The sequence below is a fragment of the Echiichthys vipera genome, assembly GCF_963691815.1.
Source record: "Echiichthys vipera genome assembly, chromosome: 4".
NCBI lineage: Eukaryota > Metazoa > Chordata > Actinopteri > Perciformes > Trachinidae > Echiichthys > Echiichthys vipera.
Window position 1 is genome coordinate 4232790 of NC_139829.1, and position 17004 is coordinate 4249793.

Here is a 17004-nt window from a genome sequence, read left to right on the forward strand (position 1 = left end):
CAGCAGCATGAGAAGAGTCCCTACAAAGAAAACAAAGCACGCTATAAATTTAAAATGTTTACAAATCTCCTGCCCCCCCTCTACCTCCAAGCTCCTCCACCTGCTCATCGGGTGCTCGTCAGTGCGCGTGCACCAGATTCCTGTGAATGCGCCCGTCTCTTCTCTGATTAATAAACAGCATAGATAACAACTACTAACATAATTTAGCATATGCCTAGAGGTGTGTGTCTGTGATGTTGTAACATGCACGAGGGGGGAGGAGGGGTCAGCTCTGCCCTGAGTGGACAGGATGATACAGGCGTTGTGGATTTTCGCAAAACAAAAGACAGGCTCCGGTGCAAGTAGAGGTTCTTTTTTGGGGGATTTATGTCGTTCTATGATCAAACAAATGTTGGATCCTTTTTTTGCAAAATGATGAATACAGGTTTTTCATGTTTTCCAAGAAACTTGATATAAAATATACCTCTGAGATAAGGGAGGGGAACCTCCACACATCATTCATGACATTATGTTAAATGCTTTGATTTTGGAATAGACATGAAGATGTCAGACCCACTAAAAAAATATTCAATTTGATCATACTGAGGCAAATGGGATTAAATTTGCATGAAAATGACTTACCATTCATTATCCAGAACAGGTTACTGAAAAATGGTCGGTTGATATATGGTGTAAAACAAAATTACAGACTTAATGTCTCATGTAAAATAGCTACAATGTTGAATTTTATGTGAAGCATAATTTAGATAAAAGAAAAATATCTCTATGTGCACATTTACTCTCAGGAACATTACTGTTCAAGGACATAAGGGAGGTACGTTTTACGAAAAATGACCTCCATTTACGCTGATTTCTTTTGGTTGTATGACTGAAAAATTTGAGTTGTGCTTCAGGAGGAAAAGCAGATTGTATTTGTCAAGCCTGGGAGATAAGGCAGTATATTTTATTGAACAAGCTGTAAATTAACTTTGTAGTGAAATGTTGCTGTCTTGTTAACCCATGAGAGTAGGGCACTCCATGTGCACGACACAAACATAAAATCCCAATCAATCAGGGTACCTGCGCACTGCTACCAAAAAATAACAAGAGGGTAAAAACACAACACTTAAGTATTTTTTCTAGTAATTGAACCCGGTATTCATATAACTGTTTAGCAAATCAAATGAAAGAACACCAAACAGACACGACGTTCGATGCAGGGTAAAGATACATTGATGGTGATGATGCATCCACTGCAGTGACACAGAGGCGGAAACATCTGCCCCCAGAATCAATATTTCATTACAGACTGTGGCACCTTTCATGTGTTATTGTACAATGAAATGCTGTACAGTCAATGCCCACAGGAGCTGACCCAAATTCAGCACTGACACAGATGTTGTGACAGATACAAGTGGTTAATGCATTGCTTTGGTCCGATATTGGCATGACCTAACCCAACAAACTGAGTGACAGTGTGTGTCCATTTTACATTACATGATTGGTAGGAGGGCTGCAGGCAGAATGCCAAATTATAAGCAAACAAGAGGAGGACATCTCATTAGGGTTGTTTAGATGCAGTTACAAGAGCCCTCTTGCTGTGAGGCGACAGTGCTAACCACCACACCACCGTGCTGCCCGCTGAATGACTTATTTCCTCGAAACTTATGAGCACATCTTAAGAAACCACAAGATTTAGTTATTCTACAGATCACTTAGTTGACAAAATGGAAGTGCTAGTGGCCAGCCATGAAATACTGTACATGGTGTACAGGAGGAGGGACCCTAATGACGCTGTTGACTCTCTGACTTTCCGACTAGTCCCAACATGTGGGCAAAATAACACTTTTTCCAATACTTTGATTTATGACTAAATACCTGCAAAACATTGACATTCCTATCAGCTGTACTCTGGATTTAGTGTGTGTTTAATGTTAAAATAAGATGGTGAACATGGTAAAAGATTACCTAAAACATCAGCATGATAGCATTAGAATTCTTAGCATGTTAGCATGCTAACCCTAGCATATTACAGCCTCACACATGGCATGACTGTAGCCTCTTATTAAGGTTTAGTTTTTATTTGGCTTTTGTTGTCATTTATTGTGCAACAAATAAATGTTTTATTATGATCATTATTTAAGGGGCCAGAGAAGCTTTTCGGGTGGGTGAACTTTGGAAACGCCTTTACCTCATTAGCATTGGGTAGGGGTTGTGTCCAGCTATTCCTGTCACTTTCTCACTTCCCTACTGAAAATGTACGCTGTTGATTTACAATTTGACCACACAACACGTAACTAGTTATGTTCTCTAATTACCCAGATCTTATTCCTGTTTCTGTATTTGATCATCAGTCCTTTCCCAAACCACAGCTGTATGTCTTCATATCCAACAGCCACCACAGTCAACTCTGTACAGGAAAATGTAGAGTAACAAAAGATTCACTCAAATAGAGGGCTGCAATGAACCATTTTCCCCAACGTCCATTCACATGTCTTTATTTTCTCCATTAATTGATTAGTTGTTTGGTCTGTTAAATGGTGAAAAATGTTGATCAGTGTTTCCCTCAAATATATACAGTTTCCCATCACAGGAGGAAAGAAACCAGAAAATATTCACTTTATTGGAATTTTTTTGTTATTATTATGAAAATAGTTAGCAACTAATTGATTAATTGATTCATCGTTGCAGCGTTACTCGACTCAAAATATCACGAGTGCGGCAAGAACTGTGAATATCACACTGAATAACAGGAATTATAGAGTCAAACTACATTTAGCAGTAAATAAAATCCTTTGGACTGCTGAAAATAAGTCATTTAAAGAGGGCCTGTTAAGCTTTTTTGTTTTTCTCTTGTCCTTTAGTATGTTATGTAGTGTATTTGTGCATGTAAAATGTGTTCTTAGAGTTTTCTCCACGGTTGGTTTCCATGCCAGTTCACGTAAAATAGGAGAAATCAGGACAGATTGAGGCGGGATTTATATTTAGTTTAGTTTGTTTTCACCGGAATGGGGGCGTGGCCTCATGTGTTACTCTCTTCTATGGGGTCACACACACGCACACGCACGCACGCACGCACGCACGCACGCACGCACGCACGCACGCACGCACGCACGCACATACGAACACATGAACACATGAACACACGAACACACGAACACAGTTTATTTCCTCGCTGATGTACCTGTCCAAATGCAAAGTGGTTTCATTTTGAAGTGAATCAAGTCTGATCCATAGTTTGAGGGTACTGAGTGATCTTAAAAAAAATACAACAAGTCTTGTGGTTTCTGTACAGTGTGCTTCGTTGAGGTTATATAAGAGAACAAATTGATCTTTCGTAGGGTATTTCTGTTGTTGTGTGATTCTGCTGAATGACTGTGCAAAATATTTGCATAGAGAGAAAGTCTTGCTCTTTGATTAAGTAATCCTGACATTTACATTGATGTTTTAGAAAGCTGAAAATAAGTTTTCTATTAAAGTCGGTCCTGGAAATATCTGATCTAAATTTGGCCAGCTATCCAGACCAATGCACCAGCACACAACAGTGACTCAAAAATGTGCCCAGTACGTGCAGCAGAGTCGGCATCACGTCGCAACCACAGCACATCTTTCGTTTTCACATGAAAAGAGGGCCTTTCAGAGGGAACTCAGTGTGGCTTTGAGCTATATATTGTTCTGCGGAGAAGTAATGATGCCTCAGACAAACTGTGGGGTTGCTTCATCACAGCAAACACTTCTTAAAGGCTCAGACTGAGCTGCACATGTGTGATTGTTTGGCTTTTGTGAATTAAAAATCAGAAGTCTCCAGCTGGTACCTCGTGCTGCGCTGTCAGTCAGCTCTCAGGAGGTGAACCTGCTTCTACCAGTGTGAGCCCGTCAACGCTTCTGATATCACAACAGTGGTAAATGAGAATGATGGAGTGAAATCATGAAAGCAAGTCAGCTCTTCTCTGAGGATAAATTAGAGGCTCCGCCATTTATCTTACAACATTAGGAAATCACAGCTGAAGTGTAAATTATCACTCCATGCAGCTTAAGGCCATCACTGCTGCTATCCTGCTCCGGTTAAGCCGCATGTGTCCTACACTATGAGGCTTTGTATCTCCTGTGGCCCTGAATCTTAATGACCAATGTTTAAAATGGTCTTTTGGACAATACTACCCAAAGTTCTTTCCTGTTTCAACATGTCAATGCCCCTGAGTGCAACGGCAGCGCCATGAAAAAATGCTTTTCCCACTTTGTTTTGCTGAAGCCCTGACCTTAGCCTCCTCCAACACCTTGGGATGAACTGGAACGCCGAACCAGACATGTTCACCCAACGTCAGTGCTGGACCTCTGATGCAGCTGAATGGGAGCAAATCCCCACATCAGGTTCCACATTTTTGTACATGCTCATTTTTTTGAGCAACAAGGACAAAACACACACACACACACACACACACACGCACCCGCACACACGCACACGCACACGCACACGCACACGCACACGCACACACGGTTTTGTGGGTGGTATTAGTGGTCAAGTAACAAGTGGCAAATAATAATCTCTTTTTGGAATGGCAACAAACACGGCAGCAACGTTCACATTTCCACATACTTTTGTCAAGTCATGCATCATGTTTTATGTTCATTGTTTCAACTAATGCTTTATCCATCTGCTTGACTCCTGGTATACCCAAGCGTTGTCGGGGGTGTGCCCAGTCAGAGTGACCGCACATGATACGTGCCCGTTTGGAGCGAGCCAATTGCTTTGCCCCGAAAAGCACCGCGTTGATCAGATGACGGTTCTGTAGATAGGTGAAACGCACACACACACACACACACGCACGGTGCTGCTAGAGTGCCACCTACCAAATGACACCAAATTTGGCATGGGCACTCAAACATCATATCTACACCAAATGTGGTTTTAATATCACAAAGTGTCAGTGGAGATATGACATGATTTGGGAGTACTGAAAAAACACATTTGGACACAATTCAAAATGGAGGAAGATCTATCTGGACCAAATTGGACGTGGCTTTTGTGGATAGATTTGTCTGTACCCACCAAATGCAGGATATCCACGATATATAATATTGTCTTTCTGTGACTGACAGTTCAAAAGTTAAAGACCAAAACGTAAAGTTTGCTGTCATAGCGCCACCATCTGGTCAAGTTACACCAAAATCCGACACTGCCCTCCATTGGATACCCAACAGAAGACCCATACAGCAGATCAGATGGACAGTTCTTAAGATACGTACAGACAGACAGATTCACATGTATCGGGCTTTATACCATAGTTAGACCGTTCTAATTTTAGCTCTAATGATACAAATGAGAAATGAACTGGAGGGTTAACAAGGTATGGTGACATGTTAGATATATCATTGACTGTGACATTTTTTTCATGACATCAACTAGATCCTCTTCATCTCACTGGCAGTGTGAAGACAGTAAAAACCACTGTGTTGAATTACTCAAGGTACCAAGAGTTCTCTGCAGCTTGCAGCCATTGCATTGCTTTCTGTAGCAGTGGACTATCGCTAGCACTGACTGGCTCTATTACGGCTGAACTGCTCATTACTTAATGGGAAAGATACCTTAAGCAGCAGGTTGGGGGGGGGGGGGGGGTAGGAAAGCTGGCTAATCTGTGTAACTCACAGAGTAGATAAGCTCCTGAGGGGGGCTAGGTTAGGCTAGCAGGGTTGGCAGCGGCCGGGCTGGGCTCAGACTGTCTAAGAAGTACTGTATGACTGCGTGAAAGCTCCGAGCTCTGAAATAGCCCTCCTGCCTGCACCTTCACCTACATCCCACTGAACTGTAGACAAAGCATTTCAGGCTTCATATTGAACTGTATTCCCAGTGAAGGATGACTACACCTATCAAGATTTAGTTTATGTAAGCTGTGACGTATTTTTCAGAGCATGACAACACAAATCCTCTGCACATTAGACATTGACTCAAGCTTCTGAACAGCATCCGCATTCCTTTTCACAGTTGGAAAAAAAGCTGCGTGTGTGGGTAAGGAAAGTGGTAAAAATAGCGTCTGTGCTTTTCCTCTAAGTCACGGCTCTTTTGACTTGCGAAGAAACGGCAAGTAAGATCCGTCATGTGTTTTCTGGCTTGCAATTTGAGGAGCAAGCTGGTCTGAACATTTTGCTGCCTTCAGGGAGGTCTGCGGGATAACGGCCTCACTTGGGCAGAATAATGATTCTGCAGGGCTAGGGTGTTATGATGAACATAACATCTGAGCGAAGCTGAGCACATTAACATCTTGTCTCAGTCTCTATGAGATTACAAAGACTAATTCACAACAGACAGTCTGTTTGGGCTTGGAAGGCCACAACAATTTTGCTGCTAAAGATAGCACTCCTTAAAAAAGCTGCAGACACTTTACAGGTACACCACAGCTTCCAGAGGCCATGTCTGGCTTTGTAATGAAAATGCACACAACACCAGGCTATGTATGAGAGATAGCTGAAATTGTTCTAATGCTCAAAACAAACAGGATTCATTTCCAAATCTAGATCACAGTGACATAATCAGCTGCCTTGTTTTTCCCACGCTCTGCAGAATAGTCACAATATGCTTCTCGTTTACTCATGAAGGCTTGAGATCAGTCAGTGTGTGTTCACTATTAAATAAACAATTAAGGTTTCCGTTTGTCTAGTCAAACACTTACATTCAAAATAAATCAAATTACATGCTTTTATGCAGGTTCAACAGCAGAGATATTCCAGTAAAACACTCAAAACCATCCCAATTATTGTAAGCTTAGCTACCTTCACCATCTTCACACCTGATTCTTAGGGCCCGTGGAGCCACATTTTCCACAACTTTAGTATCGTTTGAAAAGTCTCTAAATCCAGAGAAAAGTGCCCGCATTTGAGTGCTTTGGGACGGGGAAGGGGCTCCCAGCAGCACCCTCTGCTCGTTGAGGACACTAACTGCAGAGTGATTGTTGCATCAGAGTCCAAAACAGCACCAAAGTCTCCACTAACACCAGAAACAGGGACACGTTTGTCTCTAGGATGGAGGAGGATTTGGGAAGTCTCCAGATTTGGAGAGAGACTCTCCGGTGTTTAGATTCTCCACAACGTCTCCCCGTCTCTTCTTCTCTTTTGCTGGTGTATTTCTGTGGCAGTTACAGCACCACAACCAGGCCTGGCATGTGTACTACAGCGTTTAGAGTCAGTTTCACTGGTTTCACAGATATTTCTTGAGTCGAGTCTGTGTGGACGGAAAACTTTTTAAGAACGACAGAGGAAAAAAATGCCATTTTTGATCGTGTGGACGTACCCTAAATCAACGCTGGGCTGCCACACAGTTTTGTTATCTCCATCTAATCACACGGTTACTGAGCAAAGATGTATGAGTCCATATGGAACTACTAGCCATAGCTAATGCTAGTGCAGCTGAAACTACAGCTCCTCTTATGGACACCAGAAGCTCCAAAGACCGGCTGAATTGAAATATATTCAAAACGTACCAACTATCTCCTCAATATACTACCTCATTTTACAATCACCAACAAGAGTGTGTTTTCATTCTCATTAGTCATCAGATTTGATTTAAATTTAGTGGAAGGCTCAGCCATAAGGCAGGGACACACCATGTCGACAGTCAGCTTTCGGTCCAAGTTGGGCCAACAGTGAGTGTCTGTCGCCCTAGTTTTGCGGTGTGCACCGCACCATTGGCACAAATCGACCTTCGTCAGCAGCTTTTTGGATGATTCATCATGTTGAATCAGTGTCTGAGCCGGGGAGTCGGTTGGTGAAAGAAATCTCTTGGATTGTCAGTTCAGTCAGTGCACAAGAAGAGAAACGGAAGTGAGGAAAGTAAGCAAATGGCGAAAGTCAAGAGGCTCAGAGATGGAAAACAAACTTATGTATATATGTATTAATATTATGATATCAGGGGCAGTTGGTGGCACAGTGGTTAGAGCAGTCGCCCCATGTAAAGAGGCTGAAGGTCCTCGGGGCAGCAGCTGTGGGTTCGACTCCGACCTGTGGCCCTTTGCTACATGTCTTCCCCTCTCTCTCTCCTGACCCGTTTCCTGTCTGTCCTACATGTTAAAGGCTTGGAAAACTGCCAAAAAAAATGATCTTAAATAAATCGATGTATATATTATTCTGATCAGGTCACATCATTTTTCTTATCCATTGAGCCTCTTAGCAGAAACAGCGTAATTGTTATTGTTTAATTGCGCACAGTAAATATAATTTGTTCTTTCACCATCAGGTTGTGTTGTTAATGTGCTAACTGGCTAACTAGTGTCTTGAATCTGTCCTGTCGATCTTCTGGTTTCCTTTTGAATGATGAATTCAGCTTAGGAGCAAAACGGATGTGTTAGTTGGTCATCAGCTATAGTCTTTGCGGTGTGTTCAAGTGCCACCTTTCAGGTGAGACACATGGGACATAAGGCAAAGCAACAGTAGACCTTTGTCACCACTGGGTCTTTTAAGCTTTAACAGTTTTTTTACGGCTCCAGGAAAAAAGAAAAGAACAGATAGAGCTGATCAAAGCTGAGTTCATTTTTTTTTTGTCCACCTGGAGGCAGTGACACAAGCTGCAAACCCAACATCTGATTTAATATAACCTTATAAAGTTGTGATGTTAGCAAAGAGCTGCCATTTACACGTCCAGCTAACTCAGCTAGCTATTGCTACTGGAAACAAGGTTGATGCAAGCTTTGACATGGTACTCTAAACTAAATCAATGGGCTACAGAGCTGGAGGGATACTGAGGTGACCATCTTCCAGCCAAAATACAGCACAGAAATTAACAAGGTCTCTTCAATGACAGTGTGTTGACACAGCAAATACACACCTCCCTCCCACATGGCTACCAGAGGGCATGTAACTGCATGTGAAACATTAGAAAAAGCAAGGGAAACAGCCTGACCTGTCACAGAGGTGGTTGACTGCACCGAAGGAGTCGCAGGCGCAGGACAGGCAGCCGCTGGTGCCGTTGGTGAAGTGTCCCTCCTCGCAGTCCTCACACTGCAGACCGCTGTAGCCCTGCACACACGAACACTGACCGGTGCTTTGATCACACTCGTCCGGATCCAAGATCCCCTCGCCACCACTGCTGCAGTTACAAAGACCCTCTGTGTGGAAGAACAGGGGTGTCGCAGGGAGAGGGAGACAAGAAATGGGAAATACTGCATGAGATGTGTTTAAAAGTCTGAACAATACATGGGTATTTACAATTGAGCTTTCTTTATATGTTTATTGTATGTCATATGGATTTTATGTGATGGCCGTTTTTGTTGTTTAAAGTTAACTAATGTGGACAAATTGATTGATTGACAAACTGACTATCCCTTTAGCTACATAGAAAAAAATTAAATTAAATTAACACTGATTGAATTGGTCCATTTAGTGACAGACAGAAATTGAATTTACAGCAATTGATTCATCGTTTAAATCCTTCTGCATGGAAATACAACACACACTACAGTCTATACGTTCAATGTCAGTGTTGTAAACTCTACGTACAGGCCAATATGCTTGCAAGGAAATGAAACAAGTGTAAAGAGGATGTAAAAATAGCCTTGTTCAGATCATCTTGTACTACACTGTACAAGGCACACTTGTGGTGCAAGTACAGAGCAGCAAAAATCGGAAAACTGTTGGTAGCTTACAATGATGCATTTCATGGACAAGCGTGAGTCATATGTTTGTATCTTGTAATGTGTCCACTCTTCATGCTCTTCTAAGAAACTACATGTATAGATTCAAGTGTCGACTTTAAGCCCCTAAACACCCACACAGGTGTTTTCAGTTCCTCTGGCTTATTCGACCTCTGCTTGGGTTGAAGATGGGCGGTACTTTGTTGAGAATTTGATGGGAATTTATGAGGTCATAAATGTCCGTCTACTACTAAGAATTTACAGGTGAAACAAAGCTAACAGGAGACTCAGGAAGATGTCAGTCAATCACAGTAGACACACCCACACAGTCCTGAGAAGAGGTCCAATCAACCAGGGTAACTGAAAACACCTGTGTGGGGGTTCAGGGGCTTTAACCAGGCAAGCAATAGCATCATAGCGGTACTAGCTACACACAGTGACACAAAATACTTAGGTATCGTAGGTGTCTGCATGTGATGGTGGTAAGATGGTGGGTTTTTTTCATCTTGTATTGTATGCGTCTATGTAGTGTCCTGTTTTATTTATAATGGACTCAAGTCTGTAATATCTAAACATCTTTATCTAGTGTCTGCAAGCCATAGAGACTGGTTTCATGCAGGTCTGATTCAGTGGCAAGGCTACCTAACCTTAGTGCCATTAGCAGTCATGGCAATTACAGACGTGTTCAAATTTGTTTGCAGAATATTCTGATCATACAGATTGTATGTTACAAATATATTTAAATATATAGTATTAATTTAGTACTGTCATATGCATATGGAGGGGAGTATTCTTGCGATTAGAGATGGGAATTAATAAGATTTATTGATACCAATCCAGTCATTGATTCCCTTTTTATTTACTGATCATTATTTTGCGTGGGGCAAAAAGGTCAGCACCAATGTAACAGTTTTATTATCTGAATGTGAACACGATGCAGATGAAACAAGAGAATATTTGAACAGCTTTTGTTTTTATTTAGGTTTACTGAGTCAAACAAAGAAATTGCATGCATGGAGCTGATGTTATTGGAACGTCAAACTTTGGACCGTTTCTTCCTCCCCACCACGACTCCTTATTGTTAGTCTAGACACTAAGTCTCGAGCAGTGTAGTCACATGAGTTTGACGTCATTGTTTTGCCATGCGCACCTGTAAGAAATACATGGCAGCGCTGATAAAAGGAAGTGATAAGCACAGAGTCGTAGGATTCTGGTTCCTATTTGTTATCGGTTCTCAACTGGAACTGGTTAGAGATTCCTATCCCTACTGTTTATGGCTACACCCTCTAGGGACAGGTGCTGCAAACTAGCATCCGCTGTAAATATTATGATAATTGCATTGGATAACTGTTTTCAGTCTGTCTATGTTTATTGTTCCTGTCCTTATCAAACAAATTAGAAATAAAATACATGTGTCAATGAAAAACAAAGAGCTACATTATCCTTAATTAAAACCATTTAACAGGTAGGGTTAACACAGCTCAGTACTCTTTTCCAGTGACATCCTAGTTGACGTGAGAATGTGCAGTCTCACCTTACAAATTACAGACAGTGTTTCCTGTTTGGGTGTGAGCTCCAGGTTGGTTTACCTTTGCCCTTTGAATTTGCACAATAGAAACAGTGATGCACTACATGGAAATGGTGAAGTCATTATGTTTCGCACAATATGTCACTAACATAAACACATGATCGCCGCTTACAACCACTCAATATGCTCTGTATCAAGTAATTACACACACCGGAACTGTGACATCCTTTTTCAGGGCTGAGTAAGTGCAGGGAAATAAAGCAAGAAACAGTAACACTGGGAGCTGCCCAGTGCAACTTTCCTTCTATTATCATTCACTTTAAACTTGTACTACATACGATTTGAGATGCGTTGTCTCTAGCGGCCTCTGTGGCAGTAAGATGTAACTGCAGGTGAGCCTGATCTTTCAGAGCCTCAATGTTGTCACGTTCACGGTCACTATGTGTGTTGACATTTTTTTGTTGCTCTTTTGTAAACTTAATTGAAGCACATTCACCGCTCTAATAACACTTCTTTTCTTACTGCAAGCCTGACTCCGAAGTTCAAATTTACGATTACAAGTAAACGCAGCATAGCCGTTGGTGACGACCTGGGCAGACAGACCAACAGCTATCAGCAGCGTCACCAATATGGCGGCTTGTTTTTAATCTAGAGAGCGAATGTCTCCACAGACACACACCTGCAATTTCCCAGCTTGGGACCAACAAAGTATTTCTATTCTATTGGAAAACTTGGCAAAAAAGGCATCAAGGGCTTTCATTAGTGGGTCACATGATCAATCACCATTGTTTTAACTTACTCTTTGATAAATATTAACTTAAAAGGCAATTAAATAGATGGAAATCTGATAGAGTACAACTTTAAGCTAGTGCTTGCTTAATCACTTTCCTCGTCCATATTCCTCTCACCCATCAAGGAATTCAGAAAAGCCGCCTTTCCAGTCATGAGACTGCTTCCATATCAGCGATATCAGACCCTTTTTTAGGGCTGCTCAAGCACACCTCAATTATCTCAGCGCCCCTAAATTAAAAATGATCATTTACCTCTGAACATTCCAATGGCGCTGGCTTTTTGTCTTCCAGAGGCTGTAGCACGCTCAGTGTATAATATACTGGTAACTACATAGATCTAATGAATCCATTTGTACCAACATGTCATGCTAACTTGTAAGGAAGGAGCTGAATAACGGACCAAATTTAGACAAAATTTTGCAGAGGTAAAGGCGCCCATGCTTGACCTCTGGCCTCAAGATATCTGAGGGAAAATGTGTTCTAGTGGGTACCCATGAACCCAGACAGTTTCAGGCAAAAACATGCAGATTTTCTCATGCAGTACAGTTACTTTATTCTATAAGAATCTGAATTTTTCTGCATACCAGGGTCCATGAACAGTGTTGAATTTCATAAACTGGCCTGACTGGAAATGATGCTCAATGAGCTCAGCCGATTCATGAGCTGTTGTGACCTTTAGGATAATCACAGCCTCATGAAACTTTCCACAACAACCACAAACTAGAGACCTAGAGCTTTCAGAAGACGGAGGGCTTTCTACATATATTCATAATAAGGGGGTTTGTGCTCGCCACCCAATTGTCAAAAAATGAAATTCCCGCATACATTTCCAAACATCACAGCATGGTTTTTCAGTGGTGTTCCTCAAGGTTTGGGTGAATATGCTTCTTGAAAACAGATTTACTCATGATAAACTGAGTCCTGCTGTGTGGCCAATGAAGCATTTTTTACAGTTCAACCTGGTGCACTTGAAGAAACCAGAGGATAAAATGACAGAAATGTGGGTGACCCCGTAGAGTACTGAGTGGTTATCTATTATTCATCTGATCCCAGTTTAGGTGTGGCGTGAGACGGCTGAATGCCCGACCCGATGTCTCATTTCTGTGCTCAGCAGACCGACAGTCAGACAGGACAGGAGAGCAACTTAAACGATTGCACACAATACCTCAGCTAACAGTTAAGACGCATTTCCACTGCATGGTGCATGTGCTACCAAAGATTCTTGATATTAAAGAAGGACTTCAGGCTGCACCAATGGAATGAAATGGTATACAGTGTCTCTATAAGTAATGTCTATGTGGACGCGGCCTCACCTGAAAGTGTTATGACCATTTTGTGAAAAAAAAAGATGAAAAGTTACATTTTGCATCATGTAATTATATGTTATTTAGCGACATTAGATATCTACACAGCTAATAGCCATATTTGCTTTCCAAAACTTGGTTAGTTGGTGTTAGCTTAGCTTTGTTCCCAGATCTCGAGTGAGTTTGTTCATTTTACTGTCAGAGTAATCTAGACATATGTGACAGGTGAAAGGTTGTCCAATATTTACTTCAGTGATTCAGGGTTAATATCTGTGTTCATTCAGGACCTGCTGCTAGTGTCCTAAAGAGCAGAGGCCATGGAGAAACACATCAGCTAAAGTACTGGACGGTTCCAGGTACTTGTTTTGGTATCACCTTGGTTGAGGTTCAAAATGAGCTGATCCAATACGAGAAGTTGGAGTTAAAACAGTGGAGGAACAGGACATCCAGCCTGCAAAACTGTGGCGTACAGTTGACGAAGTGCAGATGTTCCTTGCCGATGAAAGGATACAGAGTGTTGCATTGAATATGATAAGGGAGTTTCAAGCAGTGTCACTGTGGCGATGAACTGAGCATCCCGCCTACACAGAGGAGTAATTATCCGCAGTGGAAAATGAAATAGAGAAAAGCACCTGGTACAAAAAGTGAGTGGAGCTGAAGCGTGCAGGGGAAATGAGGCATTAGATAAAGAGGAAAGGGCAGCTGAATTCAAATGTATTCCTGTCCTGGCGTCCCACTCAGATTAAGCTCCTCTTCCAGTGATGCTTGGACTTTTATGTAACTAAGAAAGGCCCGTGGTTATGCAAGCCTGTGGAGTGTACGGTCAGGCCCTTCGCTGCAGTGGAGTCCGCCGAAGAGCTGTCGACCCAGATCACGCCTGAGAATGTGTGAGATCCTGCAGAGCTGAATGCTTATCACCGCACACACTGCAAGCTTCCTCCAGGTGTGGGACAGGGGCTCAGTAGTGATCTAAAGCCACAAAACAGGTTTGATGTATATAGGAACGGACCTGTGTGTGGTGGAGAGGGAGCGAGGGGAGGCAGAGTTCACCTCTCTCCTGTCAGTCTGACTACTGTAAAGTGGTGTGACAGCATGGCTGGTATTCAGACACAGGCAGCGGCAGGCTGTTCAGAACAAGTCACGTCTCAATGCTCTTCTCTCGCCCAATCCACTGCTCGCCTGTCTGCGATGCTATAGAGGGAACAACAGAGGTGGGAAGCACCCCCGCATGGAAACACTCTCTGTACTTTCAGTTTCGGTTGAGCCGTCGAACCACATTATCAGCTTTCAGAAAGTATTGAGATGTTTCAAAGGAGGAAAAGATGTGAAATCACACCATATGCATGTCTGTCTGCAGGGCCCCTGCCCCGCCAGAGAATGCATGTCTGTGGCTGGGCGGGGCGTTCCCTCAGGTGACGCCTTTGTTGACGTGATGTTATCATGCAAGTGGACTTTAGAACAATGAATGCACTGAGGTTCCTGGAGATGCTTTCAAAGTAAGTTATTGCAAAGCGTTTATGTATGATCTCACACAAGGGTGCAGATTTCATTTTGACTTAAGGCTCCAAAAAAAGGCCGATATATACCACTGACTGATTACAACGGGAAGTGCCTCAACACGCCACCATTTTAGCTCTGTTCATTCGCAATACTGAGCTATTGACTGATAGTAGGGCTGTAACTTACAATTATTTCATTATCGATTAAATTGCCCTACTTTTTCATTTCATCTTTTGGTCTATAAAATGTCAGAAATAGTGGGAAACTGCCATAACGATGTCCTAAAGCCCAACGTCTTCATAGTGCCCCAACATATTCCGTTTACTGTCACATAAGACAAAGAAAAGCAGCAGATCACAACTGAGAAGCTGACATCAGTTTGGCATTTTTGCAAAAAAAAAAAAAAAAGGCTAATGCAATAATGCCATAACTGTTCAGACGGATGACAGCGCCACATAAAATACACCATTAAAATCTACTCACAAGCATCACACCTGAACATATGTGGATATATTTAACTCGATGCATGATTTATGTTACTGGGTAGATCATCTGAACCGTGGCTCTGCTTCCTCTTCAACATTAGAACCAGCCTTTTGTGACCATAACACACCAAACATTAATCCTCCTCATATCCCTTGGTTTAATGCTGACAGGAAGGCAGTAGTGTGGAGAACAAAGAGTCAATGTAGACAAACATGACTGGACTGGAGCCCTGGTGTGAGGGGGCAACATCAGTCAGAATATGAAATAAAAAAGGACTTTATGTTTTTTTAATGTTCTGGCTTAGGGGCATCATGGAGTAATAACTAGATGGAAGAAAAATAATGAAGTGTCTATTCAGCCACAGTCACAATCACAGTAGTATCGGTATCTATGTACGTTTTTCGGATATTTGCCCATATGAAAACCTTTTATACAGAACAAATAATACAGAAAACTATGCTTTGGGTCCTTTGGAAATGTTGTCATATAACTAGTTTATTTATATGAGCAACAATTAACCGATACTGAACATACAGTACGGTTTAGCTAATCATTTTATTTTTATTTATTCTTTATTTAAATAGTCTGCTGCTGACTGATACTGAACATGATGTTTATTAAGATTAAATTTCTGTTTCTGGTTGAATATTGGCAGGGTTTAATAAAACACTCAATTCAATACATCAATACACAACAAATCATTTCTTGCTTTCACCCCTGAGCAAAATAAATTGTATAATAATGTTACATGTTCTTTAATAAAGTTATTTGTTTAAGTAAGCAGCCTCAGAGCACCTTTGTAGAGTCCTATAAGTACACAATCCACATACACAGGAAATCAAAATCAGAGAAAAAAATATAAATACTTGATTTATTCTGTAATACTGTTTTTTTTTTATTGTTCATAATTTGATAGAATATCCTCAGTGTCTGTACCTTTGCTGTACTAGCATGTTTTTTAAATAACCAAGGCACTTCAACAAAAACCTTTATTTTGTTAAAAAGAAACAGTGATCAAAATGAGAGAACAGTGTTGATTGTGTCAGAAGAGAAGATTTCAACAATGTTTTCTTCGGGCTATACGATTAACCTGTTTTGCAGCGTGACAGGGGGAGGAGGTTCCCATGCAGAAAACATCCCCAAACCATGACATGACAATTCTAAAGTTCATTTATTTGGATCTGATGGGGAAAGACTGAAAACAAAGTGTGTAAAGAAGTCAGTTAGATTTGGAGGAGGAAGTGTCACAGTCCAGATCTAAACCCCATAGAGAACCTCAGGAAAATCCTTGTCATCAAAGTAATGTGTAAGAAACCCACTCCAGTTAGTGAACTGTGGAAGAGACTGAGTCAGAATGGACCAAGATCAAACCAGAGCAGTGTGAGAAACTAGTGATGCAGATGTGCTGAAGTCATTCAAAGCTGTGGCCTCTACACTTCCTGTTCATTTTTGAATCCTAGAGAAGAAAACATTGTTGAAATCTTCTCTTCTGACACAATGAACACTGTTCTCTCATTTTGATCACTGTTTTTTTTCACTAAATAAAAGGTTTTTGTTGAAGTGCCTTGGTTATAAAAAAGAAAACATGCTCATACAACAGAGGTATAGACACAGAGGATATTCTATCAAATTATGAACAATAAAAAATAACAGTATTTCAGAATAAATTAAGTATTTATAATGTGTTCTCTAATTTTGATCGCCAGTGTACATTTGTTACATGTTCTTTAATAAAGCTATTTGTTTAAGTAAGCAGCCTGAGAGCACCTATCATAGCCGGTGCACAATCCACACAG

General features: G+C 41.4%; 1 protein-coding gene across 1 annotated transcript in view; it reads right to left on the minus strand.

Moving 5' to 3' along the window:
- Window positions 1–17004, minus strand: part of LOC310945805 (multiple epidermal growth factor-like domains protein 9) — a 45293-nt gene that overhangs the window by 26602 nt on the left and 1687 nt on the right. Inside the window, exon 2 of the mRNA XM_083912017.1 lies at window positions 8870–9074. Within this exon, the coding sequence (XP_083768143.1) occupies window positions 8870–9074 (205 nt within the window). The remainder of the gene's footprint in view (window positions 1–8869; window positions 9075–17004) is intronic.